Source organism: Fusarium phalaenopsidis (assembly GCF_050370095.1).
Source record: "Fusarium phalaenopsidis strain FUZ10S chromosome Unknown contig_32304, whole genome shotgun sequence".
In the NCBI taxonomy this organism is placed as follows: domain Eukaryota; kingdom Fungi; phylum Ascomycota; class Sordariomycetes; order Hypocreales; family Nectriaceae; genus Fusarium; species Fusarium phalaenopsidis.
The window spans coordinates 2,895,377-2,921,982 of NW_028145404.1; the positions used below are offsets into that span (position 1 = coordinate 2,895,377).

The window sequence follows — 26,606 nt, forward strand, 5'->3', positions numbered from 1 at the left end:
CGTTGCTGCCGCGTAAAGTGGCAGCTTCATGCCTGCCTCCATGTCCACGGTCCATTAGTACCCCTGAAAAAAAAAATCCCGAGGACCCGCCCTTGCAATCTCACCTTGAGGACAGGTTGGATTGTCGCAATCGCAATCGACCTCATGAACTTTGTTGCTGCTCAGTCACTCCTTTAAATTTCCCTTTGCAGGCGCTTCGTCGAGTGCTCCGTACTCGTACTCCTTCTCTGTCGTGTATCCTTTGCCCGATGGCGGTTCGCTTCAATGGATGGCGATCCCGCTGTTGATCCGGAGCTTGACTCCTTCAGCTTGGCTTTCCCTCTGCCATACCGTGTCGGCTTCATCGCAACTTTGGGTAAGTATCGCTGTGGTCTCGTTGACGATAGGGACTGACTCTGACTTCTGGCAGCCGTCTGGGGATGGGGCTTGAACCTCCACTGCCTCTATCTCTTCAATGTCGACGTTCCGCAGCTTATTCGATATCCCGGCCGATCATCACCGCAACACATTCCGCATCATGGCTCGACCTATCGCCTCGCCATAGCTCTGTCCGCATTGTTCAGCCTGTCAATAACTCTGTTCTGGCTTTGTACATGGGGCATTCCGGAGCGCGTCATCGCCTACGGCTGGATGCCGCTGTCCTACCTCTTTGTACTGGTTGTGCTGTTCGTTGTTCCGCTCAGGAACCTCCCTAGCGGCGGCAGAAGAAGGTTCTTGGCTACCCTGCGGCGCGTTAGCATTGGTGGGCTAGCCGAAGCCCAAGACGGCAAGTTCGGGGACATCTTGCTCGCCGATGTTTTGACATCGTACGCCAAGGTCTTTGGGGACCTGTTCGTTACGTTGTGCATGTTCTTCTCAGCTGAGGGTTCGTCGACTAAGAGACCCGATCGCAACTGCGGAGGAACAGTGATTGTGCCGCTCATCATGGGGTTGCCGAGTTTGATTCGATTCCGACAGTGCTTGATCGAGTACTATCGTGTCCGAAGGGCACCATACAAGGAGTCGACGGGTTGGGGCGGTCAGCACCTGGCCAACGCCCTCAAGTACTCGTCGGCATTTCCTGTGCTGATAACCAGCGCCTGGCAGAGGTCCGTGGATGACCCAGAGTCCAAGGCCGTCCTCCACAAGGCATGGATTGTTGCTGTGTTGATCAACTCACTCTACTCGTTCTACTGGGACGTGACCAAGGATTGGGACATGACCCTCTTCGCGTCAAAGCGAGACCGCGAATCACCACATCACCCGTTTGGGCTGCGAGACAGGTTGGTCTTCAGGGTGCCCAACCTCTACTACTTTGTGATCGGCATGGATTTGATGCTGCGGTGTACATGGTCGATAAAACTCAATAGCCGCCTGGACAAGTTCAGCGACCTGGAGGGAGGGATATTCCTCATCGAGTTTCTCGAGGTGTTCCGACGATGGGTGTGGATCTTTTTCCGCGTCGAGACGGAGTGGATCAGGAATTCCTCCACCGGCCTCGGGATCGACGACATTCTTCTTGGAGACTATCAGGGCAAGGACGACGAGGAGGATTAATGGCGTCATTATCAGGCACGGTCAAGGGACTACAAGGAACTACGGCAACTAAACGGCGGTCTAGGTATCCGGGCGTCCGGTGCAAATACGTGTGTGTGTTGAATAGATTGGGATATTTAATGAGACTGATCTTGGGCCAAGGTTTGGCCGAAGTCGAACAAAACTTCTTTTTACCCGTGTTGCTCCCCACGTCGAGACGCGCATTCCTGATGCGGCCCCGCGACGGTCAGGGCCAGGGCCAGAGAGGGCCAGGGCTCACGGCTCAGGGCGGCAAGGGCTTGAGTTGCCACGAGGGCATTCCGGGTCTCTGGGAAGGTTTCTGGTGCAAATGTCGCCCTGGTCTCGAGATGGCCATGTCGCCGGTCGGATGGGTCGTCCCGCGTCTCTGGGCAGCCTTGCCTTTCCCGGAACAAAATGTCGGTCAACCGCAGACCCAAGGCATGTCAACTGAGTCGGGCGAACCGGAACTCTACCAGACGAGTCGATGCTTTGGGAAGACTCGTACAATTGCGGTAGCCACTAGAAGCACTAGAGCCCAGGAGGCACGACATGGCGTGGTTGGGGCTCTCGGCAGCCAATGCTTGCCCGTCGACAGCTTGCCGTCAGTGGCCGCAGGGTTTCCCAACGACGATGGCTTCATGTTTGTTTGTCTGTCAGTGAGAGGGCACAGACGTGTCACGGCTGTCAGATGTCTGCGCACGTCTCTGCGAGGGGGAGATGTTGCCATCTCGAGCCAGACTGACCCTGGGGCTCGACAATAATTCAATCTATTCCTGTCATTCTCTGCGGGATGCCGCTCGCGCAGCCCTCCCACCCAGGCGCGGTGGACTGGAATGCTGTCCATTGTCTTGGAGGATGTGTCGCTCGTCTCGCCGAGCCTAGACTCAAGCCTCCCGCCACAACCCGCTTGGTCCCAGGTGACTCCGGGGGAGATGAACGAATATCCAGGTTCCGTGGGCTTGGTAGCCACCGACGGACTATGACGGCTCAAACTCACAATGCTTGGGCAAACTCTTAAAGACCGAGTTCGTGGCTCAAGGGCATTCTCTGCGAGGTTTTCGCCCTCTATCGCTCTCACAACCTTTGACTCACGGTTCCTGCACGACAAGACCAATATCCATCCATCCACAACAAGGTCCAACAATACCGACAAGATCGATCCTGGAACCCGGTCAATGAAAGCATAGCTTCTTTGTGGCGGAGTTGAACTCGAAGTTTAGTTGGCCACGGGGGAACAAAGGAGATCGCGCCCTTGCGTGGGCTTGAATCAACAGCCCAGCTATTGTGCTCTGCGGTGGCGCATATTGAAGGTTGCAAGCAAGCCGAATATATCCTTTATGCGAGGCCCCAGCGCTCCGATCTTGCGATTTAGACGACGAAAAACACCATTCCAGCGACAAGAAATATCGCACACTCCGCTTTACCATGCAAAGCTACCCACGCTCCATAAGCAGCATAGAACTGACGCTGCCTCCCGAAAATGCCTACCTCTACATGACAAGGCCGCTACCGCCGCCGCCGATCCCATCGAGGAGCTCATCACGGGCCAAACCTGTGCAAACTCGGAGATTCAGCGCCTTTCCTAAGACGACAGGACCTGGAAACAATCCCAAAGAGCTACCTCAACACCCTCCTGTCGTGGTTCCCCTCGCTCTATCACGACAACGAGCCTCGCGTATGAGTATTTCAGGCGCCAGCACTCTACGTGAACGCCGGTCTTCTCAAAAGATTCAACAACTGACTGGCCATAACGTTGGAGGGGGTATCGACTGGACATCGCCTCACTCACGACCCAGCTTCTCTCCCGCTATTTCACCAAAGTCGATACCAGACGATTCATCCAGTGGCTACAGCCTGTCATTAGACGAACCCATATTCGACGTGGAGCCTACAGGACACGAAGACTATCAGCCAAGATCCTCCGACAGCAGCATGCCCCCATTGGAGCCAGACTGTGATAGCATGATGAGCGTCCAAAGTTTTACAGCGCCAGCATCGCCCAAGACACTGCATCGCTCTGCCTCATTACATCTTCCCAAGACGAGACGATTCAGCACTGCAACGACGACATTGGAGACTGTCCCCGACCTCGACGACCATGCCGACCATGATGTTCACGATGTTCACGATGTCCATCAGCAAGAGCATGGCGAACATGTCCACGACGACCCTAACGAGCCCTTCGACGAAGACGTGGCTTGGCAAACAAGCCAATCTTACAACTACTTTAGCGATGCTGAAACTGCAGACGAATACCATCGAATCGCTACCAGGCTGGCCAACAACGACAAGCGACAGTCCATCTACGGAGGTGCTTCCATGATGTCGCAGTCTCAATCATCGCTTAGCAGACGCCTCAGCGTTTCTGCCAGGTCGCTATTCGCCCGCAAGAAGGACTCGTCTCTATCCGTCAGCTCCAGCAAGACATCTCTCACTGCCATCAACTACCCCACAAAGGGGCCATACTCTCCCTCGATCCCTCCGTCGTTAGATACCGCGAGCATCATCTCACCGCCTCGGAGTATTTTCGAAACTGACGATGAGGAGGACATTGACGGGGACGACGGCAGTGTCAGAGAGGTCATCAAGGACTTTTTTGCACGCAGAAGTGAGGAGCGTACCTCGACAGAGATGGTGATACCTCGCTCCCTCCCACGACAGCTCGAGCGTCCAGAGCAAAGCGGGCTCTTTGTGAAGACGGGGTCGCAGGTCAGGGATCTATTTGCGAGCGCGCGGGACGGGGCCAGGATGATCCAGGCGGCACGGGGTGAGAGGAGGAGGACTCAACTGAGGAGTCAGATTAGGATGATCCCGGAGGAGGAGATTGGACGGTGAGTGATGAACGGTTGGAGGGTAATTTCAAAGGATATGGTTGCATTTCAGCGCGGCGCGAGTGTCACTTTGAGAGAGATTCCCCCCTAAAATTTTTGGCATGTTATTCCAGGTAGCACACGTACCTCTATACAGTACACACGAGTATTCATCTATTCACATATAGAGATTGGTTCCATGTAATGAGATGTGTTGGCGGTGATTCAGAGCTGGATGTGTTTGCTGGCAGGAGGATTAATCGATCGACAGACGGTGACATTACAGTTTCTACCATATACAGTACGTACTTGAGGACTTTGTAGTACTGTACCTCACTCATCTCAACTCGAATGTCTCACTCAAATCTCGGTATAAATCAAATCGCCGATTCGGTCCCAGCCGGCTGCCTGGTTCCCTTACCTACCGAGAGCCCCGCCCCCGCAGATCTGTCACAAGCCGGAGCCGGAGCCGTTCCCCGATCGAGACCGCGGCTTCCTACATCCATCCCTCCATCCTGCATCTACAGAGAGTGAAGCGCCGCCGGGGAGAGAGTGAGAAAGGTATAGAGATAGACACTCGGGGCTATAGAAGGAAACGGCCACGTCCCAAGACATCATGATCCACGACGCAGCCGCTGCCGCCGCCATCGACCAGATCCCGGAATCAACAGACGCTGCCGCTGACAGCCACTGCGTCACCGACGCTGACGTCGTTGAGGCGCTACAGGAGGGTATTCGTGAGGCTGCCAGGGAGGAGGTGCTGATCAACCACGGAGAGGCGTCGCTGTACTATGATGCTCTAACCATGTCGCCTCTGAACGCAATGTCTACGGTGAGTTTTACTCCATCTCTCGACTTTGTACTCATCTTGTTTTCATACCGTGTATCAATATTCGTGTTACAATGCTAACTTGCTACTTCAAGGCGGCACTCGCTCGTTTCCGCGCATACAAGCCCCCGGCGTTTCCACTATGGGATCGTCTTCCCGCCCGCAGGCGTGCGGCTGTTCTGATTCTTCTCTATGCCGACCGTCGAGGCGACCTCCGTGTCGTAATTACCATGCGTGCGGCCAGCCTGAGGAGCTTCTCGGGCCATGCTGCGTTCCCCGGCGGCAAGGCGGATGACACTGAAGAGACTCCATGTAAGTTGTCTGGATCTCGGCGGTAGAGCTTGGCGTTGACATGAAAACCTTGCAGTCCAGATCGCACGCAGGGAGGCGTGGGAAGAAATTGGACTCCCCATGGATGATAACAAACTCCCTAAGCCTTTCCGTATCGAACATCTCTGCTGTCTTCCTCCCTCTCTCGCCAGGACTCACCTCGTCGTGCGACCATGTGTCGCATTCTTGCACGCAGACCAACGCACACCCGATGAGCCCGCGCCTACAGTAGACGAGATCATGATACCCAGACTGGACGCCCGTGAAGTCGCTGCAGTCTTTAGCGCACCCTTCTACAACTTTCTCAAGCAGCGCGATTTACCTCCTGCGCCGGGTGAGACGCTCCCCGAGGGACATTGGTACGACGGCTTTTGGCACTCATGGAAGGATTATCCCTGGCGGGTACACAACTTTTACGTGCCCGTCAACAACCAGACAGTATCAAAGCCACGACGGAGCAGCACTCAGGAAAACCTAGCTGAGAAGCTAGAAGAGGAAGAAGAGGCCGAGGGCAGGTTCAAGGTGTGGGGGATGACAGCGCGGATGCTCGTGGACGCGGCGAGGATCGCATACGCCGAGGAGCCCGAGATGGAGCACAATGATAATTACGGCGATGAGGCTATCATTGCGCATGCTGATGAGCTTGGTGATTTGAGTGAGAAGAAGGAGGAAAAGAAGGAGGAGAATGGGGAGGCGGCCAAGATGTAGACGAGACGAGTGCAAGGCAACAAAGAGACTTGGGCTCAGCGATGGCATAGGAGCCCAGATGAGTAGACTCTCTAGATCATGTTCAAAGCCCATGTTTCTGTATTGAAAAGTCGATTTTGTTTTTTTGGGAGTCTATCGTGGCCCAGGAATAGGTCCCCTGGCAGTTGGGACAAGGCTTGGCGAGTCGCAAGGCACTGCTTAAGCTTCATATCAAATTAAGGAAGGAATCTTCATAAATTCGATGGGATTTCTCAGTGTATCATAAATGCTGCCAGTATCCGGTTGCTAAAGTCTAAGTTCAAGTTACCCTGGCTACAAGCACAGTATCTCGGCTTCGACAATTCGCCATTAAAACGCCATTGTAGTAGCCATTGCCACTCTTTAGTGGCACGCATTGTCCTTTGTAGCCGAAGTTCTATGTCCAAAAAAGACGTATCCAATAAAGGCGCCAAGAGAAACGGAAATCATGACCCAGCCGTTATAGGTCATAAAGACGAGCCTATCGGCAATTAAGTGGCTGTCCGCCAGAGATTCATCGCAATAACTTACATCAGCATAAATGCGTAAAAGTTCTGCAGGGCATACAAGACGGCCTTGATGAGATGGGCGCGCTGGTCGGCCTGCTCCTGGTTTTGCCCTGAAAGGATGGGAGTCGACTCAGTAATAGGTTCATCACCTCACGGGAAGACTTAGCATTGGCACTTTTACCCAAGAAGTATCCATCACAAAGGAGATTATTTCATATCTTGGGCTCCCCAGCCCACTCACAGGAAAGGGGAGAATGTGTGGTATGCAGTCTATGGAAAGGGAGAGAGAGAGGCTCACTGGGTGTGGCGCGGACGCGCTTATCGAGGGCTTCTTCGTAGCGGCGCGAGAGGGAGCGGAGGGCTTCGTAGCCTACGGCGAGGAGGATTACAGCGACGAGGGAGAAGACGAGGGAAGAGGTCGAGCGGATATGCCATTGTCGGAAGACGATGCAGAGGTTCTTGGTGTCCCAGGTGAAGAGCATCTAGAGACGACGTCGTCAGCGGGTGGATGGGTGGGGGATAAGATGGGAACTTGCGTTCATGCTGCACATGTCCTTCATGCCTCCATCGCCATGGTCCATGCCGCCATGACCCATTCCCTTGTGGTCCATTCCGCTGTGATCCATGTGTGCGTGGTCCATTGTATCTACTATCGTGGGGAGCGTATTCGTTATCGTGAGGTCGTCGTGGTCTTGGAACGGAATCGATGGCGTCGTCGCAACAAGAACAAATGCAAGTAGAAGGGACGTCTGATGATTAAATATCCAAACAACCTGACGCTTGAAACGAGCTCAAACGTGCGCAAGCTTGAGATGGTGTAGAGGTTCACGACAGGGAGAGCTCGTCTCGTGGCCGAGCTGTGGATGCACGGGATCTGCCGGACTGGGATGGTGCGATAGCGGTACTTGAGACACCACCCATTCTACACCCAACAGCAAGTACACGTTCTAGAGCGGCCTGAACATGGCCCCTGTAGGAAGCGATTATCGCTGAAGCGCCCACTACAACTGCGGGGGAGAGCAAATGGAACCCAAGGCCCGTGATCAAGATGGGGGATGGGTCCCTGTGAAAGTGGAAATCGAACTCGGAGTCATGGAGATAGGACGGGAGACATGAGCAGTGAGTGGTAAGTTTTGGAGGCTGAATCTGAGGTATTATTAAGGCATCATGATTTGTTAGCTACCTACTTCTAAGCAGCCAACTTGGATCTCCGTAACATCCGCAACTTGAACTTGTACATTAACAAGTTGGCAACTCAAGCAACCCACATTGGTCGACTTTTGAGATTGTATCCGTGATACTGTAGTGAGAGATGCTTTCGGCGCCTATCAACTTGCCCAAGTGGTGAGTAAACTCGAATCAACTCATCCACCAACACACTTTACTCACCAACTCGATTCAAATTACAAGGCTTGAGGAAAACTCTCATCTTTTGCAGCCGCCGATCAACAACTACTGCGTCTACAATGAAGACTTTAGCGTCATGGTAACTACAAACTGACCACCCCGAAAAAGGACTCACTGACTCAAACTCAACCACCAAAGATCGTCGGCGGTCCCAACGCCAGGACCGACTACCACATCAACCAGACACCCGAATGGTTCTACCAGTACAAGGGCGCCATGATGCTCAAGGTCGTCGACGAGGGCAAGTTCCGCGACATCATCATCCGCGAGGGCGACATGTTCCTCCTCCCCGGCAACACACCCCACAACCCCGTCCGCTTCGCCAACACGGTCGGCGTCGTACTCGAGCAGCGCCGGCCCAAGGACTCGCTCGACCGCATGCGCTGGTACTGCGCCTCGTGCGGCGAGGTCGTGCATGAGGCTGCGTTTCACTGCACTGACCTGGGCACCCAGATCAAGGCTGCTGTTCAGGACTTTAAGGGTGATAACGACAAGAGGACCTGTGGCAAGTGTGGTACTTTGGCGGACTGGGCCCCCAAGCCGGGGAGCATCAAGGACCCCAATCTGGAGTAATTCGAAAGTGTTTAAGAGTGATGCTGTCAAGAGCGAATTAAAAGGTGTACGGGTATGACGGGCGTTGATGTTGTGGTAGTAGTAGTTGCAGAGAGAACGTCTGCCTCATTATATTCTACATTTTGGTGTCATATTTTCTCATACATCTCATCGGCCAGTTCTTCATATTCCTCTGTCTAAGTCTCGGCAAAGGAGTAAGAGCTGGGCGACTGCTCCACAGGAATCTCAATGTTGCCCTCCTCCAGCTCCTTACCATCAACCCTCAGACCAGCACGGATGACGTCTCCCGGCACAGCAGGGCCAACACCCGCAGGAGTTCCAGTGAGGACAATGTCACCGGGCTGCAGGGTCATGACCTTGGAGATGTCGCTCAGGATGCGGGGGATCTGGTAGATCATCAGGTTGGTCGAGCCCTGCTGCTTGACCTCGCCGTTGACCTTAAGGAAGAGCTCGACGTCCTGGGGGTTCTTGATGGACGCCTTGGGGATGATGTTGCTCATGGGCAGGAACGTGTCAAAGCCCTTGGCGATGTCCCAGGGGAGACCCTTCTTCTTGGCCTCGTTCTGGGCGTTGCGGGCCGTCATGTCAATGGCCACGGCGTAGGCTGCGTTGTGTTAGCCATTGTCTGTTACCCTGTTGAAAAACACGTACCTTTGATGGCATCCAGAGCACCCTGGGTGTCAGAGGCCTGGAGATCCCGAACCACCTTGCCAATGATGAGAGCCAGCTCAACCTCATAGTGCATGTCAATGCCATTCGGCCGCAAGACCGAACCCTCACCAGGGAGGACAATTGAGGAAGAGGGCTTGAGGAAGAAGAAGGGCTGCTTGGGCTTGGTGTTGTTCAGCTCAGTAATGTGCTCCCTGAATATCCATCGTCAGCGCAAGTCTCGAGGAGGCCAAGGTCAAACATACGCAAAGTTGCGGCCAATGCACACCACCTTGCCGGCCTGCTTCAGGCTCGACGATGCCTGGGGTGCCAAACTGGCCATTGTGCGTCTGAGGGCGAACATCTTGAATGAAATTGAACGGGGGTATCTCCTGTAGAAATCCTCACAGTTCTTAACTTTAGTGACGAGGTTTGGCGGGTGAAATATCCCGACAAGAATAACAGCGCGGCTTCGGAAGTAACAGCCGATGGTTCCGCCTCGGAGGTCGGCGCCGTGTCTCGAGTCGCCGGTTGGTAATTTAGAGGCAGATTTGAAGATTTGCGATGGGGCGACGAAGTCTGGGAGAGATATTACCGAGGCATTTCCCCGCCGACTTCGCAATTGAGAATATGGGGATTTGTCGACTATGACATTTCACGCTGTCGAGGTAATCGCTCGTCATGGCCTCTCGGTCGGCACTCCTCCGAGGCCATCACGAAAATTCCACTTTCGGCCTAGCGTCATTCAGTTCAACATCCTCCCTTGATCATCTCTTTATCCCAACATCTACAAAGGAGTTTTATGAATTTGACCCCATCCATCAATACTGTGTTCAGACTCTTGGTTACTTGTGGCTCATTGATCAAGTGCCTAAGCCATTACAACCAATAAGAGCCACTTCCCAAGTCGTCAAAGCAAATGCGCAGAAGGTTGAGCTCCAACTACCAAGTGGTACCCCTTCATACCCGTCTTTGGCTCTTTCAATGTTTGATTCTTTGTTGGAATTGGTTCTCGGCTTTTAAACCAGGAAAGAGAGCTGCGGAGTAGTAATCTCGGCTTTCATATTCGAGTTGTTGCATTGTTCAACCCAACTCCTTTAGCATCCTCCACCATGTCTGTGTTCCCATCCAAGAGGACTGCTATTTTAAACCTACAAAGAACAAGGCCATTGTATCAATGAATTCCATCAAGTCTTTCTTTCCAACAATGGCTCGCTTTCATGGCCGATCAAGTCAGCTAGCTACTTAGGGTGAACTGGACTTGTTCTTGGCCATCAACGAGTATATAGAAAGTCGACATGGAGAACATTCCTGTTCACTAACAACAGCCGGCAAAGCAACAATTCAGTCATTCATTCCGTCTACTCAACTACCTATCAATTATCAAAGTCAAGGCTTCTTTCGTCAGCCTTACAAATCATGTGTATCAAAGTTGATCGCTGGTTCTACTGCCCGGTGCAGGGACAAGGTCCTCCAGTCCCTCCAGAACGGGAACTTGCCAATACCTATACCGATTTCTGGACGCATTGGGATCATGGAGAGACGGCGGGCCTTGACGAGCAACGCGAAATAAACCTACCTACCTTTCCAGGCTACCACTACGTGCACCACAACGACGAGCGCTGGATCCGATGCGCCATGACCCATTCTAGAGTCTGTCAAGAGTATCCTCTGGAGATTCGCACCGAGCTGTACGATATCCCATGCCCAGACTGCTCCCAAGATGACCCTTGCGTCTTGTCTGCTCAACCCATTCGCACTTACAAGAACCCAAGCCCCAACATGACGCCAGGCGCCTTCGCCTACATTGCTGATGCATACGCGTACGAGGTCATTACCCTAATTACTTCCTTCCTCCGGATACAGATCAACGATCTGGGGCTCGAGGAGGCGGACTGGAATATCTACCAGCGCGGTCTTTACTGCACGCAGGACAGGAATCACATTATAGCAGACCGTGCCCAGAATCCCGACGGCCCACTGAGACACCTTTGTGCTCTGGACTGTGCCTGTACAGCTCGTCCTTGGGCGCACAACGCCTCACGCGCAGCCCGCAACCAGGATGCCACCAATGTGAGAATCAGGGCCGCCCAAGAATGGTTCTACTACGCCTACACCGACGAGGAACCTTCTTGGTGGACCGACGCTTACTTCGGCCACATACCAAACCAGCTCTGGTTGAACATGCACGAGGAAGGCCCCCAGAGATACACAGATCTAATCTCCCAGATCACGAAAGCTGTGTACGACCTCAATCGACTTGGCCCAACCATCCAGACCGCAAGTGAGAACAGGAGCAGATTCGTACATTCAAATTATCAAAGGTATATCCGGTTGGGACAGTCTACAGCTGCCCAACTCATCACCTTGCCCTGTCTCGACCCTGGCATCACTACCGAGTTCCTCGACCTGCTCATGCGGGATCACTTCCTCACGGCTCTGTGCCCTCATATCGATCCTACGAATGACCAGATATACACTCTCGACTGCCAGCAAACACCATCGGAAGCAATGAAAATGCTTCTATTCTATAGTCGTCGTGTGTTTGGGGACGACGACACGCGGCGTGAGGCCTTCCGTCGTGGCGTACAACAATCTGCACTTGTAAACGCCCTCGGACGCAACCGGGCTATTTGCCGTCACAATGCCCTCGTCAAGAAGCAAGTCGCCGAAGGTTTTGCTCTCACTCGTGTGGCCAACTCCCGGTACGCTGCGGCCAGGACCCAGACCTGCCCTATCTGCGCCGATGACTTTGACGACTCCAGCGCCGCGCTCCAGACCCCCACGCACCTTCGGGCTGTAGAGATGCCCTGCTGTCACCAGTTCATGCACGCCCACTGCCTCAAGGGCAGTGCTCTACACTGGGAGAAATGCCCCCTGTGCAACACGAACCTCAAGGAGGTCGGCCTTTCTATAGAAAGGTTTGCTCCAGACCAGTCCATCCAGCAGGAGGTCCGTCGAGAAGACCTGCCCGATGGCATGATGAGGCGTCCAAACGCGTCTGAGAGGGAACTTGTCGAGGTCAATCGTCACCTCATCATTGACTATGTTCGAAATCGCATAGCAGAAGAAGAGGCAGCGGCACTGCCTGCTTTCATCCCTGTACAGACCGAATGGATATGAAGAATACATCATGTATAGACTTTCAAGTCTCGAGAAGCGCCAAGTGGCGGCCTCATGAACGGTTGACGAGTGTCTACCGGATCAACTCAGAGTTTGTGTGAAAGATCAGGAAAACTATGACGGATAGACGTGTGTTTTTGGACAATCGGCGTTGGCGTTGGACGAACAAAGGCATATAAAAATAACAGAAAAGTATTGGATATAGACAGTGCTTGAAATCTATGGTTTTGCTCTTCTTTTTCTCTACATCAACCTTGAGCTACATTAAGCAACATGAACAAACGCCCTCTTCTTGGCGCTCCTCTCCTCGTTCTCCGCCTCCCAGTTCTCATCCACATAGTCCTTGACGCTGCGGTCGCGGATCTGCATGCCCACCACCTTGAGGGCGGCAATGTTGACGCCCATCTCGTCCTTCTGGCGCTTGAGGGCCGCGCGGAGGTTGACGCGGATGCCGTCGAGCATCGTCTTCATTGTGCGGCTCGCCACGATCTGCTTGTGGTGCGTCTTGAGCATGAAGAAGAGGATGCGGCATGTCAGGGGCATGTTCATGGATCGCGCCGCAAACAGGTCCAGGAAGGTGAAGAGGATGGGCACGGACGCGAAGGGGAGCACCAGGAGGGCGTCGTGCAGCGCTGAGGCCTTGATGCGCTGGAGGACGGAGAGAACGTACGCCTCGGCCGTGATGTTGCCCAGAGCCAGGAAGACGGGGTTGCGCTGGGGAGGCTGCGCGTGAGGGTTGGTGAGCTTGGCCTCCTCGTACTCACGAAGAAGGCTGAGATCAGCCATGCCCATCTCGAGAGCCTCTGCTATCCGCTCTCCTGCCATGAGTGTCTCTGTTGTCTGCTTGCTCGCGGCGGCCACCTCGTTGTTTTCATCCTGGGCATCAGGATCGCGCTCCAGAGAGGTTGTGAGCGTGCTCTCGTACAACTCCTCAATCTCCTTCTCACGCTCTTCCTCCAAGAAGATCTGCTCCTCCGTCTCGTCCCAGACGCGGATGCTTTTGTCGTGGCCGGCGCTGACCAGCAGGTTGCCGCTGTGGGCAACGGCGATGGCCCAAACCTCACCGTGGTGGCCGTCAAGTCGCTGGATCTGCTCAAACTTGTCACCGTCCCAGTACCGAATGGTGCGGTCCTTGCTGCTGCTGAAAAAGTGGTGTCCGTTGCCGTCCGAGTTGTGCGGCACAAAGGCGATCTGAAGGATACTGTCCTGGTGTCCAAAGAGTGCCTTGTGGCAATCTCCAAAGTCAAGTCCCCATATTCGGATGTTCTTGTCAGCTGAGCTCGTCACGATGAGCTTGCTGTCGTACGAAATGTCCATGCTCAGTACGGGGAGCTTGTGGCCGTAGAGGTTGAGGTACAGCTTGAGGGAGTCGACAAAGAAGACCTTGACCGTGTTGTCCAGGAGCGCGACCGCCAGCAGCCTCGCGTCTGGTGAGAACTTGAGGCTGAGAATGTCGTCCGAGACCTTGAGGGTTCTTGACTGTTGCAGCTTCAGCTTTGGTGTTGTCCTCCTCGTGCCCAGCACCTCCTCTTGGACAATCTTGAAATCCCAGAACTTGGCCGTCTTGTCGGCACTTCCAGAAACGACAGATTTTCCGTCAGGATGAACGTGGAGAGACCAGATAGCTCCCTCATGAGCATCTACGCTGTCCAAGAGGGCCGCAGAAGCAACGTCGAAGAGCTGCAATTCACCGCTCTTGGTACCAACCACAACCACCTTGTCTCCAGGGAGGAACGAACAGCAGAGAGCATAGCCGCACTCGAAAGTTCGAATGCAGTTTTGCGTCTTGATGTTCCAGATCTTCAGAGTACCATTAGATGCCGACGCCAACATCCTATCGTCTGAGCTGAGAGATAGGGCTCGAATGTCTGTTCGGTGGCCAGGCAGCTCCACAGAGAGCGCCCTTGTATAATCGGGGGCGTCCTTCTTTGACTTTTCGCTCTTGTCCTTGGGTGACAGGCTATAGTACTCGAGGAGGTTGTTTGTGGTGCCTACGAGCAGGTGAAGATCTTTCTGCCCGGTTGGTACAGCCCAGTCAACTGAACGGACCTTGCCTCCTGTCCGCACGATAACGTACTGAACAAAGACATCGCTAATGTCGGCCTTGGAGACATCAACTTGCTCTTCACCCGCGTTCGCCTCCTCTTCAACAGCCTTGGCATCCTTTGCCTTCTCACGACGTCTTCTCCGCTTTCGAGCCAGCGCCTTTTTGATCTCAGCCTCTGAGCGTATCCTCCACACGTCCACTGCCTTTTCTGAGCCGTGGACGGCAAAGTAGTCCTTCTTGGGGTGGAAGACGACTTCGGTCGCCTTGTCTTTGCTTTGTCGGTGCAATGTGCCTCGGTCTTGCAGGAACTGTGCTGCAGCTGGCATATCCACCTTGCGAGCGCTGAGCGCAAGGCCATCGGCATCCAGAGACCAGACCTTGATTTCGCCATCGTTTCCGGCTGTGACGCATCCGCTATAGTCAGGGGATAATCCAAGCGCCCAGCACTCGCCATTTGTCTGAGAGATATGGGTTTCGATACAGTGCCTTGATGACAGGTCCCAGAGCTTGATAAGAGAGTCCTTGCCAGTCGTCAGGAGGAACCCTTCCGAGGCTCCCTCACCATCAAGGACCATGGCCTGCGCACCATCTTCATTCTCGACCTGAGGCTCTGGCTCAACAAACTGAAGACCTGTAACCTGATCCTTGTGTCCTCGCAGTTTGAACTGGCCAACCTCAGCAACCAAATCCCAGATGATGATATCCGTGTCCTTGGAACCGCTGGCCAGTCTGACGCCAGACTTGTCGAATGCCAGCTTGGTGATCGCAGACTTGTGGCCGTTGAAGTTGAGAATGACGGACGAGATCTTGCTATCCCAGAGTCGAATGCTACCATCTTCATAGCCCACGGCGAAAACGTCTTTGTCGGCTTTGCTTTGCGCGATCGCCGTCGCAGGCACGGAGCAGCGCTCATCTCTCCAGCGACTTAGCAGTTCGCCCTTCTTGATATCCCAGCAAAGAACTTCCTCGTTCGCAGCGACTATCGCCTGTCCCGCGCCGGTTCCCGTTCGATCCTTGGACGACCAGACTAAGTTGGAGGTCGCCGAGGCGACGACGCCAAAGGACTTGCCATGTTCGTATTTCCTGTGCGAAAATATGTTAGCTCAGGTCGCTTAGATACCCTTCTCAACTCACAGATATGACTTGACCATATTTGCTGGATTGCGACCAGAATTGGCCTTTGCCGACGATGTCTCTTACAAAAGTGCCCAGAATCTTTCCTCCATCCCACGACTCGACTTGGGAAATTTTCTTATCGATAAGCACAGGCAATGCCCGGCTCCACCAGAAGCTCCACGTCACGTGGGCGGCTGGGAGCTTGACGTGCCTCTACCACGTAAGCCCCACTACCAGGCGTCACCTACCTAAGCTCCCAGGAACGACGAGAATCAGGGGAGCGCAAACGGACCTTTCGGCAAGATGCTTCTTCTAGACTACCAGAACGTGCTGATTCAGTCGGTCCTGACTGAGAGGTTCTCGGGGTAAGCTTGCGCACTTCAAATCCCCTGAAACGGAAGCTAATAGCATCGTACGTCAGTGCCCCTCCCGCCTCCATCGACCAGACGGTCAGCGACTTCGACGGCGTTACTTTCCATATCTCGACCCCCGAGACCAAGACCCAAATTCTTCTTTCGATCCAAATAAGATGCTTCCCGGACCTCGTCAAGTACGGAGCTGAGGAGGTTCTCCAGCGAGAGTATGGCGACTACGTGGCACCGGTTGAGCCGGGCTTCGACTTCTCCGTCCTGGTGGACCTGGAGAACCTCCCAGAGTCAAAGGGTAGAGCTGCCAACGTCATTCAAACTGCAGAGAGCTCAATGCTGATTGTTGACCAGAGGAACGTGATGCGCTGGCCCTCAAGTTCGCTCTCCTGAAGCGCAATGCCATGGCTGCGCCGTTCGAGCAGGCCTACCAGGAGCACTACGCCCTGAAGGAGGAGGCATCCAAGTTCACATCCGAGGAGGCTCCCCAGGGCGTGCAGGAGGGAGGCGAGGTTAAGGCGATCCACTACCGAGAGGAGGAGGCCATCTACGTCAAGGCCAGCCACGACCGAGTCACCGTCATCTTTAGCACCGTGTTCCGAGAGGAGACAGACCGAGTGTTTGGCAAGGTGTTTATCCAAGAATTCGTCGACGCGCGACGAAGAGCAATTCAGAACGCCCCTCAGGTCCTCTTCAGGAACGACGCCCCTCTCGAGCTGCAGGGCGTTCCTGGAATTCAGAACACCGACTCTGGAGACATTGGATACGTAACCTTTGGTATGTTCACCAAGGTGTGGTGTTTGGGGATTGGCTAACCACGACACAGTTCTCTTCCCCCGACACCTCACACCTCAGCGCATGGGCGATGTTATTTCCCATATCCAGACCTTCCGTGATTACTTCCATTACCATATCAAGGCCTCGAAAGCATACATTCACTCCCGTATGCGAAAGCGAACTGCCGACTTCCTCCAAGGTGAGCCCCCTGCCTGCACTATTTATGACATTAGAGCTAATAAGGCACAGTGCTGCGCCGCGCCAGACCCGAGAACGAGGAGAAGGAAAGAAAGACGGCAAGCGGCAGGACCTTCAAGGTGCAAGGAAACTAGGCATTGGCGCAGGAAGAGGTGGAGTTCTGTGTCAATGGTTATAGATGCGAAGCTAGACGTGATCTATCACCGAGGGCGTGACGGGGCAGGTAGACGTGGCGGTTGAACAGGAGTGTAGTTATGGATGAGCCAATGATACTATAAAATTCCATACACCGAACTCTGTGTCAGTCAGGTATTAATCGTGTTGTTAGAAGCTCAGGCTGAGAAGCCTTCTCAATTGGCACTCTCACTGGTGGAAGCGTTCGCCTGAGGCACCCAATTAGCGTTGGGGACTCAAAAGTCCAGGGTCCTTTGTGGCTCAAGTTAGGAGACATGCCGATACATGCCGATCTTTCTGATACAACACCAAGCACAACGGCCCTCGGGTCGCTACGACAATGGTATGGCCGTTCGGATCGCAGAGTTCCGACAAGGGCAATGAGGGGAAATCCCAGGAACAGACGAAACGACCAGCCGTGTCATGGACGCAATCGCTAGGCAGCCCTGACCCGGATCCTTTTGCTGCCGCCAAAGAGTGGGCGCCTACGGTTTTGTTCTCGCTCACGGGTCTTGCTGCCCTGCAATTGTATGCAAATTACCTTCGCCGGATACCTGGAGCGGCATATGTTCGACCCAACTTCTTCCGCAACAGGAGTCTCTTTGGCCGAGTCACGAGCGTTGGCGATGGTGATAACTTTCACTTCTTCCATACCCCAGGCGGTCGGGCGGTGGGCTGGGGCTGGCTGAGAAAAGTTCCAGAATCTCGCAAAGAGTTGAGAGGCCGGACGGTATGTGCACATCTACCAATTACACTCAAGTTAATACTGACAAACTCATAGATTCCCATCCGCATCGCCGGTGTTGACGCTCCCGAAGGCGCCCACTTTGGAAAGCCAGCGCAGCCATTCGCAGCCGAAGCTCTCGACTGGCTGACCAACTACATCCTCAACCGCAACGTCCGAGCCTACATCTACAAGCGAGACCAATATGAGCGAGTCGTGGCGACGGTCTATGTGCGGCGGTTCCTGTTCCGAAAGGATGTGGGCCTGGAGATGATCAAACGCGGACTGGCGACGACGTATGAAGCTAAATCCGGGGCCGAGTTTGGGGGCTTGAAGGAGGTCTACGAAAAGGCGCAGGCCAAGGCGAAGCGGAAACGAAAGGGCATGTGGTCTGGCAAGCCAAGCGAGTTTGAGAGCCCGAGAGAGTACAAGACGAAGTGGGCGGCACATGATAAGAGCAACAGCTCTTGAAAGGAATGGATTTTTGCACTAACGGATTACCCAAAAGTACGGATATGGTTCGCATTGCTATTGCAGTGTCCTGGCATGAATGAATGAACGAGTATGAAAACCGTGGCTGATTCAAATGGACAAGTCCTCGATTGGCATAGTGTCGACGACCCATGTGATGCTATTCTGGTAATACGTGCACATTTACTCCGTACTTCCCGTCAGATCTATTAAAAGCAAGGCTTGGCCCAGAGATCCATCCCTTGAGCGGGAGGATTCAGACCGGGCTAGCTGGAGAGAAATAGCATGGAGTCCCCCAACGACGGCGATCATGCATCGTCATCCTGAGTCAATTCAAGGGAGACACGTTGGCGGGCTGTGGCCGTGACACCGGCACAGCCTGGCACCCGTAATCTGCCAATCTAGCGGTTGCTACGACATGGAGCAAGCAATGTTTCCAGGCAAGGGATCCGACAACAAGGTCTGAAGCGGTCTCAGACAGCCGTTTGTCTCGCCGGTTGATGGTTGTGTTCGGTGTTATGCGCTTGGTGGTTGTGTGTAACACTAGCGATAGATTGGTGAGTCTGTAATGCCTTCAGAGGTATTCAATGGGTGCGTCCGCGGCTCCAAGGTCCTTCAGCTCATGGCGATACAGTCGATCGAGATTACCTGCCTGTGCATGCAGAAACAGCCAGGAACATGCCGTATAGAATCACGCTGTCTTGATCACCATCTGCTCCGTCAATTTCACATTCTCGCGGAGCCCATGTCTGAGACATAACCAACGAGGTGTAGTGCAACGTGATGCTCCGGCCAAGAAGCCCCCCCCTGCCTTCCCCCCAACCTCCTGAGTTTAGTGCGCCACTGAGTTGACAAAATAGGCAGATGGCTTCTTCGTTCATGAAGCAAGAAGCTGCTGGTGGGTACCTGGGTCACGGAAAAAACGAGACACCAGTACAAACATATTAGCTTATCCTTCTCTAACCATAGTCAATAAAAGAAAGAAAAATAAATAAGAGAGCTCTTAGGTATTATCGTTATTATGATATATTTCTTAGAATTTTATTAAACTTATAGAAAATTATTTATCAAATCTTAGATGAGTTTGTTAATACTCTCTGCCGTGCCTGTGTCTCGTTTTTTCCTTGACCTACGTGCCTCGTAAGAAGCTGCTGGTGGGTTATTGTCCAGCTGTTCAACGAGCCTAGACCCCGGCCAGCGGGTCATCGTATGCGGCCCCAGCATGGATTCAACGGTAGGGAACGAATGACGAGCAACAGCTCAGCGGTGAAAACGATGCTGGGCTTTAGTACGAACGAGTTAATCATGCACTGCACAGGAGACGTTGTATCCGTACCTACATGCTCCGTAGGAGATCCGGCCTTTAGCAGGCATTCGCGTGTCTCTCGTTTGTGTGCTGTAGAAGCAGGTCTGCGGCGGGAAGGAGAGCAAACGGGAGCTGCAGCTGCAGCGCGCTCCACTAAATCCCCTGACCATCGACGACGACAAACCACCTCCCGCCTCTTCTCTCTCCCAATTCTCACCTCATCCTTTCGCGAGAATCCTTAGCCGCGAGCGGAGGGGATCCTTACCTTGCAAACTTGTCATTCGTTTTCTCTCTTTCTTTGACCCTCTCCTTCCCTTCCTTTCTGCTTGTTTGCATTTTCCCCGTCCGGGCTGTGTGACGTACGTACCCGCCCACGTCGACTCGACAACACAGCACAGCGCAGCACATCCAAGCCAAATTGGTACACCTTCTTTTTCCGCAGCAGCTTCGTCTCTGACCGTCACTCGCTACCTGATCTCACCTCACCCACTCACTCGTTAATACTGCTTCGCCTCTGTTATCTCGACCCGTCACCGCCTCTCGACAGACGTTGTGACTACCAGGTCATCCAACTGCAGGATCCCGAAACTCCCGGCCAACTATTGCAGTCCTCTCATTCCAACCCAGGTCGACCAGGAGACGTGTTTCCTGTCGCTCATTATTCGAATACCTCACCCACCGGCGCGTTCCTTTGAGCAAAAATTCAACGCGAAATCGCGGCATCACCCCGCATAAAGGCAGAATTGTCCACACAATAAACTGTCGCCGCTGACGAGTCTCTTTCATACGACGACGAGCCTCGCCGGCAATCAAACTCTCGGAGGGTCCTCCCAAGCTCATTGGTGTCGCAGCTTGATTAAGGTGGCGCCCTAACTCTGGCCCGCTCCCGTGGTCGCGATACGTACCACCGGTCGGTCATACGTCTTGTCCTCCCTTGTGAAAAAGGTACGACTCTTTTTTTCTAATTGTCTGTTCCACGGCAACACCACAAACTCAGCGGCTATGCATGTGTGCAATTCGATTTGAGATCCCCTTCCCGTTTTTACTTCTCTTCTTTCGCTCCTGGCCAACGATTGGGGCACCTCGTGGTTCGTCGTCATCTTACATCCAGTCACTTCAGGTACCGGCTTGCAGTAGAATAGGGGCCTAACCGAGTCAGGCTAGTAGCAAGGTTCTGGAAATCCAGTGCACGTTCTCGAGGACGGACATCTCCATCGCAAGCAATTTCCCGCATACGTGCTCTGTTGAGCTGCACTGCCAGCAGTCAACTTGGATCCTACATCCCACTATTTCGACCGCGATTGCGTGCCATACGACGACTTCTTGACGAGCGACTGCGATTTCGACGATTAGAACGACCGAGTTTCTCGATTTTGCCGAATTTTTACACCCCGCCAGTTCCAGTAGCTTTCGCCTCCATCTCCCGCTCAGCACCAAAAAACGCGAACCGTCGCCCCTTGATATGGCCCACTCTTGAACCTGAGATGCATGTACGAATAAATTCAGCACCGACGACAGCAACAAGATTCGACCCTCCCGCGTCGGGACGCACATCGCAACCAGCGACGAGATTTGCCTTTTCGATATTCAGCGGCAGGAGATAGTTATGCGATTGCCTTTTCAACGGCGTGGCCCATCGGCGCGCCAAAGCCACGGGCTAGGCTCCATTCTAGGTCCCAGCCTGGTGGCTCTAGCAGCTCTGGCCCCATTCTCGCATGCCATTACTTTCAATCCGGTTCCCTCACCGAATCTCGACTTCTCGAAACTGGGTAGGATCGGCATTGTTGGAGATTTTGATGGTATTTCTCTCTACGAGTATGAGGGTCAGAATGAGCGCCCTCGCAGCGCCAATGGGAGCGAGTCGCTCCTGGCTCCGATGCCTAACGGCGCTTTTGCCTCGATCGTGGCTACCGACGCCTCCATCCGGGCCATGTGCACGTTCAAGCTCAGCAATGGGGTAATGCAGGGCGTGGTAATAGGTGGTAATTTTACGAGCTTGGACGGCACACAATCGAAGGCGGTGGCCCTCTTCAACCCAAACACGACCGAAATCACACCTCTGGACGGGCTCGAAGGCGAGGTTAACGCCCTGTTGTGCGACGAAGAGCGAGATACGGTCTATGTGGGAGGTAACTTCAAGGGTGCCAACTCTACCAACGCTATCGCTTGGGTTGGCACAGATGGCTGGACCAACTTGCCGTTTGCCGGTTTCAATGGCCCTGTCAAGGCCATCACCAAGGCCTCAAACGGGCACATCATTTTTGGTGGTACATTCACGGGACTAGGAAATTCCAGCACACCGAACGCATCGAACACCCAGGTCATCAATCTTTCCACAGCAAAACTCAGCGACCAGAACGGCGCATCTGGGACCGAACCCAAGGATATTGTTTGCCCTGGAACGTCGTCCAGCTCCTGGTTGCTTCAGAACAACTCACCCGGTTACTGGGAAGCGGATTTCTCTTTCGGATTTGCGCCCACCAAGCTCAGACTTCGAAACGCCCAAGGCGACCATGGCACCAAGACGTTCCGATTTCTCGCCTACCCCATCGACGGCATCATGAACCTGACCTATGTTGATCCTGACAGCGGCAACAACGTGACCTGCACCAGCGAGTGCCCCCTTCGCAACGACGCCGAATACCAGGAGTTTACCTTTGTTAACAGAGTCGGCATGAACAAGTTCCGCATCGCTATTTCTGAGTGGTACGGCAACGGAGGTGGTTTGGCGGGCATCGAACTGTTCCAGAGCGACATTTATTCTTATGCTGTTAGCGCCTTCAATGAGCCTACATGTGGAGGAATCCAGTTCCCAGCTTCGGCATCTCACACAGGCCCCTGGAAGGTTGCTCCATCTCTGGAAAGCAACTCCGACTACCTGGAGGCTGAACTCACCCGCGACTATGACCCAGATGAGGTCTTTGTCACGTTCTATCCCAACATCGAGGAGTCCGGCAACTACTCGGTCAACTTGTACACCCCAGGCTGCCAAGCTGATGGAACCTGTTTGACCAGAGGCCGTGTTAACATCACCGGAATCATGTCAACTGGGTCTGACGAGGAGTCCAACTTTACCACGACACTGTATCAGACAAACAACTTTGACAAGTACGACCAGATCTACTTTGGATACATCGAGAAGAACTCGGACTCGTTCAAGCCTTCCGTCACCATTCGCCCCCTTGCCGGCCAAGACGTTGACGCCCTTACGATCGTCGCACAGAGAGTCGGGTTCACTTTGATCAACTCAACTGGAGGTCTTAACGGCTTGTTTGACTTCGACCCCGAAGTAGCCGTCGTTAACACATCGTCTCTCACGAACTCGCCGATTAATAAACTCGGCGCCAGCTTCGACAGGGCCTCTGGTGTCACAACTCTAATCACTGATGATAACGTCACATATGTTGGCGGCAACTTCACGTCCAAGGACCACGACAACATTCTCGCCATTATTGAGAACGATGACGTCAAAGAGCCCGGCGGTGGCCTTAACGGAGAAGTCTTTGCCATGTACCTCAACGACACGCAGCTCTACGTCGGCGGAGATTTCTCCAACACTCAGACTGGACCTGTCAAGGGCTTGGACAATGTTGCCGTATACGACACCAAGGAGGACAAGTGGAGTGCCCTTGGCGCTGGCGTTGACGGCCCCGTTGAGCATGCTGTGCCACTAACTATCAACATCACGCAGGATACCCCTGAGGTGGTTATTGCATTTACCGGGTCCTTCTCTACGTGCAACGCATTTGGCGATTACGATGCTGTCTCAGTTGATGGCTTCGCCATTTGGGTTGCTTCCAAGGGCACTTGGCTCCAAAATCTTGAGGGTAACTACCCTGGTTTCACTGGCTCGCTCACGGCTGCCATTCTTGACCTCCCGATGGGCGGATCGCTCTATGCTGGCTCCCTGTCATCTGCCCAGTTCGGCATCAATGGCGCAGCTACCCTTTCGAATGAAGGCCTGGGCCAGTTCCCCTTGAAGATCCGCACTTCGTCTTCGCCCTCCAACTCTTCGACCCTGACTCGTCGCGATGTCAGCTCGATGAAGAACGATACGACCGGTGTGATGACTGGCATTTTCTACGACGAGGATGATCATAACATCACCGTCCTTGCTGGTCACTTCACGACCGAGTCGTCAGACGGCAAGACGATCGAAAACATCGTTATCCTTGAAGATGATTCCGTGTCGGGGCTTGGGTCTGGTATCTCGAGCGAATCCACCTTTGCCGCCCTCGCCATCCGCAGCGGCGTGCTGTTTGCTGGTGGCGATATCAGCGGCACCATCGATGAGACGGATGTCAAGGGTCTCATCTCGTACGATCTGACATCCAAGAGCTTCACCAGCCAGCCGCCGTCCATCTCAGGGGCCAATAGCACTGTGGCAGCCATTGCCGTTCGTCCTGATTCTGCCGATGTGTACATCGGTGGTTCATTCGAAAATGCTGGTGCCCTTGAATGTCCTGGTCTTTGCACCTACAACGTGGACTCTGGTCAGTGGAACCGCCCTGGCAGTGAACTTGAGGGAACTGTTTACAGCCTGCTGTGGGTTAGCAAGAACCAGTTGATTGCCGGTGGTGATCTTCGCGGCAATGGATCTGACCAACGCTTCCTGGCAAGCTGGGATGCCAAGAAGGAGGAATGGACCAACTTCCCTGGTGCGGATGACCTCCCCGGGCCTGTTGTGGTTCTCTCTCCTGCATCCAGCGATTACGACCAGCTTTGGGTGGCTGGCACTTCCCTCGAGGATGGCTCCGTCTTCATTATGAAGTACGACGGTGAGAAGTGGCACACTGTCAAGCCAGCCCTGTCTTCAGACACCATCATCCGCAGCCTTCAGGTCTTCACCGTGACTGAAGACCATGAGCAGAACGAGTTCCTGGACAAGAAGCAGGTTTTGATGCTTACAGGATCGATCGACATTCCCGACTTTGGGGTGGCATCAGCAGCCATCTTCAACGGCACGACCTATCAGCCCTATGCGCTGACCATGAAGGCGGGCAACTCTCCGGGAACCATTGCCGGCATCTTTTCGCAGAGAGATAACTTCTTCTCTGAAGGTACGTTTGGTGTGTCGTTGACCATGTGAATAGTTCTAACCTTGTCTCTAGAGAGCCACATGCCTCTGGTCTTTGTCATTCTCATCGGCCTTGCCATTGCGCTGGGTCTGATGCTCCTCCTGGTTCTGGCGGGCATCATTCTCGATCGCATCCGCAAGAAGCGCGAGGGCTACGCTCCGGCGCCGACGTCCATGTACGATCGAGGAAGCGGAATGCAGCGGATTCCGCCTCACGAGCTTCTCGAGTCGCTCGGCCAAGGGCGGAGCGGTGCGCCTCGCGTTTAAAGAAGAAAAGCCTCTGACTCTGCCTCTCATCTTTGGAGGATATCGTCGTTTTAGCAAGTTGCATGCATGTCTGGTTTGATACTTTTGGCGTTTTGGAAAGGTGTATGGAATATCGGGCCAGGGAGGCCCATGCTATTTTCAGAAAGGGGGATCTAAGACCAAGATCCCAGCGAGCGAGCACACAAAGACCTTCTTTGACTTTAAAGACAGACAGGCGGTTGAAGGCTCCAACTCGAAACTATACCCCTACTTCGGCTGGATTTCTGGAGAGGGCGCCGCAAAAACTCCTCCACTACGGCTACCATCGCCTCGGCCTCGCGAGGCTCACCTTCTCTCACACCCTCTTTTCTTCCTTTTATCTCGCCTTCACTTCACGAGGTCATGACCCGTCGGTTAATGTTTACCTGTCTATTTTACCTACCTTCAACAACACGCGCATAGACGCCTTCTCTGTTGAGACCATTCTTTGTCACACACGGTCTTTCTTCGTTGTACATTATCTTCCAGCGCAGTCTCCGCCCTAAAGACTGCTAGGGGAGCCGAGGCCCGTTGGCCTCGTCCCTCTTTTGTTGCTCCATCTTTTTTTGAACTCTCCCATCTCAGCGAATTTTAGGGAGATAAGGCTTTGGGGGAATGGGGGGAACTCGTACGATGGATGGCAGGTTTTGAGGAGGTTGGCTTTGTGGCTTTAGCTAGGGGGGTTAGATTTGGTCGAAAGCGCTTTTCAGAAAAGAGAGGCCATCTAGAAGTGAGATGGGAATCAGTCCACCTACCTATGATAGCTTAATCTGAATGGTGATAGTTTCTCAGACGTTCTCGACCTCGTCCTCCATTCTCAGCCTTGAACCTACAGTAGGCTGTGGCAGGTTTGTCGGGCAACCTCGCGTAGAGTTTTTGCCGTGTCCCATCGGTAGCTAGGCCGTTCTAAGCCCTGTGTCTCTGGTCCTTTTGCTAGCCTGATGTTGCTTGTGTTGGATCGTAGTGTTTTGAAGGCGTAGCCCCCAGCTTCTAGACCTTGTGCTAACACGACGGGAGCAGGGGGATTTGCCGTTCTTTCGCACGATGATACCGTCACACTCGCAGTTATTTAAAGAGCCTTTTTGGGGGGTCGCCTTACCGAGCGCCCCCATTTCCATCCTCCGTCCTTCACGGGGCCGACTGTCGATGGTGAGACGACACTCCGGAGAACTCCGATCGAAGTCGTATGCTATTTTTCTCCTTCCCTGCACCGGGAATAGGGTAGTCGATATGCCCTGGCTAGAGTTGCAATCCCCGTGATGTCCTTTGCTCGTGCGCCAGAAAGGGTCAAGAACGCTCTGGGGTAGCTCGGACGGAAAATGGTCTGCCAGAAACGTGACGAGCTAGAGTGGGCTGATTCAACGGCAATTGTAATTGTGAGGCAAGCCGCAATGCCGCCTCCGGAGGATGCCCTCTCGTTTCAGAGGTTGGGCTGCGAGGATGTCCCTTGTACAGATGGGTCGGGGGTTCCGTGCCGCCTTGTCGAGGAATGCAATGCTCGTGGGATTTGAGAGTTCAACTCGAGTTGAGGCGTCGGCATTGTATGTGAGAAGGATGCCTAGACCCAGCGTGGCA

At 53.8% G+C, this 26,606-nt stretch overlaps 11 protein-coding genes across 11 annotated transcripts; 8 read left to right on the plus strand and 3 right to left on the minus strand.

Annotated features, from left to right (window-relative positions):
• Window positions 1-264: 264 nt before the first annotated feature.
• On the plus strand, window positions 265-1,536 carry LRP88_10160 (EXS family-domain-containing protein; the record flags this gene model as incomplete). Its single annotated transcript, XM_083246626.1, has 2 exons — window positions 265-333; window positions 610-1,536. 2 exons carry the CDS (start codon window positions 265-267, stop codon window positions 1,534-1,536), a joined length of 996 nt encoding a protein of 331 aa, XP_083097739.1.
• A 1,425-nt stretch (window positions 1,537-2,961) lies between these two features.
• Window positions 2,962-4,371, plus strand: LRP88_10161 (uncharacterized protein; the record flags this gene model as incomplete). The annotated part of the gene is made up of 1 exon (XM_083246627.1): window positions 2,962-4,371. One exon carries the CDS (start codon window positions 2,962-2,964, stop codon window positions 4,369-4,371), a length of 1,410 nt encoding a protein of 469 aa, XP_083097740.1.
• Window positions 4,372-4,962: 591 nt separating this feature from the next.
• Window positions 4,963-6,213, plus strand: LRP88_10162 (8-oxo-dGTP diphosphatase; the record flags this gene model as incomplete). Its single annotated transcript, XM_083246628.1, has 3 exons — window positions 4,963-5,178; window positions 5,271-5,487; window positions 5,543-6,213. 3 exons carry the CDS (start codon window positions 4,963-4,965, stop codon window positions 6,211-6,213), a joined length of 1,104 nt encoding a protein of 367 aa, XP_083097741.1.
• A 381-nt stretch (window positions 6,214-6,594) lies between these two features.
• LRP88_10163 (low-affinity Cu transporter) lies at window positions 6,595-7,222 on the minus strand (the record flags this gene model as incomplete). Its single annotated transcript, XM_083246629.1, has 3 exons — window positions 6,595-6,712; window positions 6,763-6,889; window positions 7,039-7,222. The coding sequence occupies 3 exons, from the start codon at window positions 7,220-7,222 to the stop codon at window positions 6,595-6,597; spliced, it is 429 nt and encodes a 142-aa protein (XP_083097742.1).
• An 830-nt stretch (window positions 7,223-8,052) lies between these two features.
• On the plus strand, window positions 8,053-8,720 carry LRP88_10164 (3-hydroxyanthranilate 3,4-dioxygenase; the record flags this gene model as incomplete). The annotated part of the gene is made up of 3 exons (XM_083246630.1): window positions 8,053-8,084; window positions 8,151-8,226; window positions 8,286-8,720. The coding sequence occupies 3 exons, from the start codon at window positions 8,053-8,055 to the stop codon at window positions 8,718-8,720; spliced, it is 543 nt and encodes a 180-aa protein (XP_083097743.1).
• A 176-nt stretch (window positions 8,721-8,896) lies between these two features.
• Window positions 8,897-9,732, minus strand: LRP88_10165 (fumarylacetoacetate hydrolase family protein; the record flags this gene model as incomplete). Its single annotated transcript, XM_083246631.1, has 3 exons — window positions 8,897-9,324; window positions 9,372-9,583; window positions 9,635-9,732. 3 exons carry the CDS (start codon window positions 9,730-9,732, stop codon window positions 8,897-8,899), a joined length of 738 nt encoding a protein of 245 aa, XP_083097744.1.
• A 1,055-nt stretch (window positions 9,733-10,787) lies between these two features.
• LRP88_10166 (uncharacterized protein) lies at window positions 10,788-12,491 on the plus strand (the record flags this gene model as incomplete). The annotated part of the gene is made up of 1 exon (XM_083246632.1): window positions 10,788-12,491. The coding sequence occupies one exon, from the start codon at window positions 10,788-10,790 to the stop codon at window positions 12,489-12,491; it is 1,704 nt and encodes a 567-aa protein (XP_083097745.1).
• A 264-nt stretch (window positions 12,492-12,755) lies between these two features.
• LRP88_10167 (snoRNA-binding rRNA-processing protein DIP2) lies at window positions 12,756-15,689 on the minus strand (the record flags this gene model as incomplete). Its single annotated transcript, XM_083246633.1, has 2 exons — window positions 12,756-15,621; window positions 15,673-15,689. The coding sequence occupies 2 exons, from the start codon at window positions 15,687-15,689 to the stop codon at window positions 12,756-12,758; spliced, it is 2,883 nt and encodes a 960-aa protein (XP_083097746.1).
• Window positions 15,690-15,957: 268 nt separating this feature from the next.
• Window positions 15,958-17,128, plus strand: LRP88_10168 (Arp2/3 complex, 34 kd subunit p34-Arc-domain-containing protein; the record flags this gene model as incomplete). Its single annotated transcript, XM_083246634.1, has 5 exons — window positions 15,958-16,019; window positions 16,076-16,317; window positions 16,374-16,796; window positions 16,846-16,995; window positions 17,046-17,128. The coding sequence occupies 5 exons, from the start codon at window positions 15,958-15,960 to the stop codon at window positions 17,126-17,128; spliced, it is 960 nt and encodes a 319-aa protein (XP_083097747.1).
• Window positions 17,129-17,508: 380 nt separating this feature from the next.
• Window positions 17,509-18,363, plus strand: LRP88_10169 (thermonuclease family protein; the record flags this gene model as incomplete). Its single annotated transcript, XM_083246635.1, has 2 exons — window positions 17,509-17,898; window positions 17,950-18,363. 2 exons carry the CDS (start codon window positions 17,509-17,511, stop codon window positions 18,361-18,363), a joined length of 804 nt encoding a protein of 267 aa, XP_083097748.1.
• Window positions 18,364-21,275: 2,912 nt separating this feature from the next.
• On the plus strand, window positions 21,276-25,013 carry LRP88_10170 (cortical protein marker for cell polarity-domain-containing protein; the record flags this gene model as incomplete). Its single annotated transcript, XM_083246636.1, has 2 exons — window positions 21,276-24,729; window positions 24,781-25,013. 2 exons carry the CDS (start codon window positions 21,276-21,278, stop codon window positions 25,011-25,013), a joined length of 3,687 nt encoding a protein of 1,228 aa, XP_083097749.1.
• Between the last annotated feature and the right edge of the window lie 1,593 nt (window positions 25,014-26,606).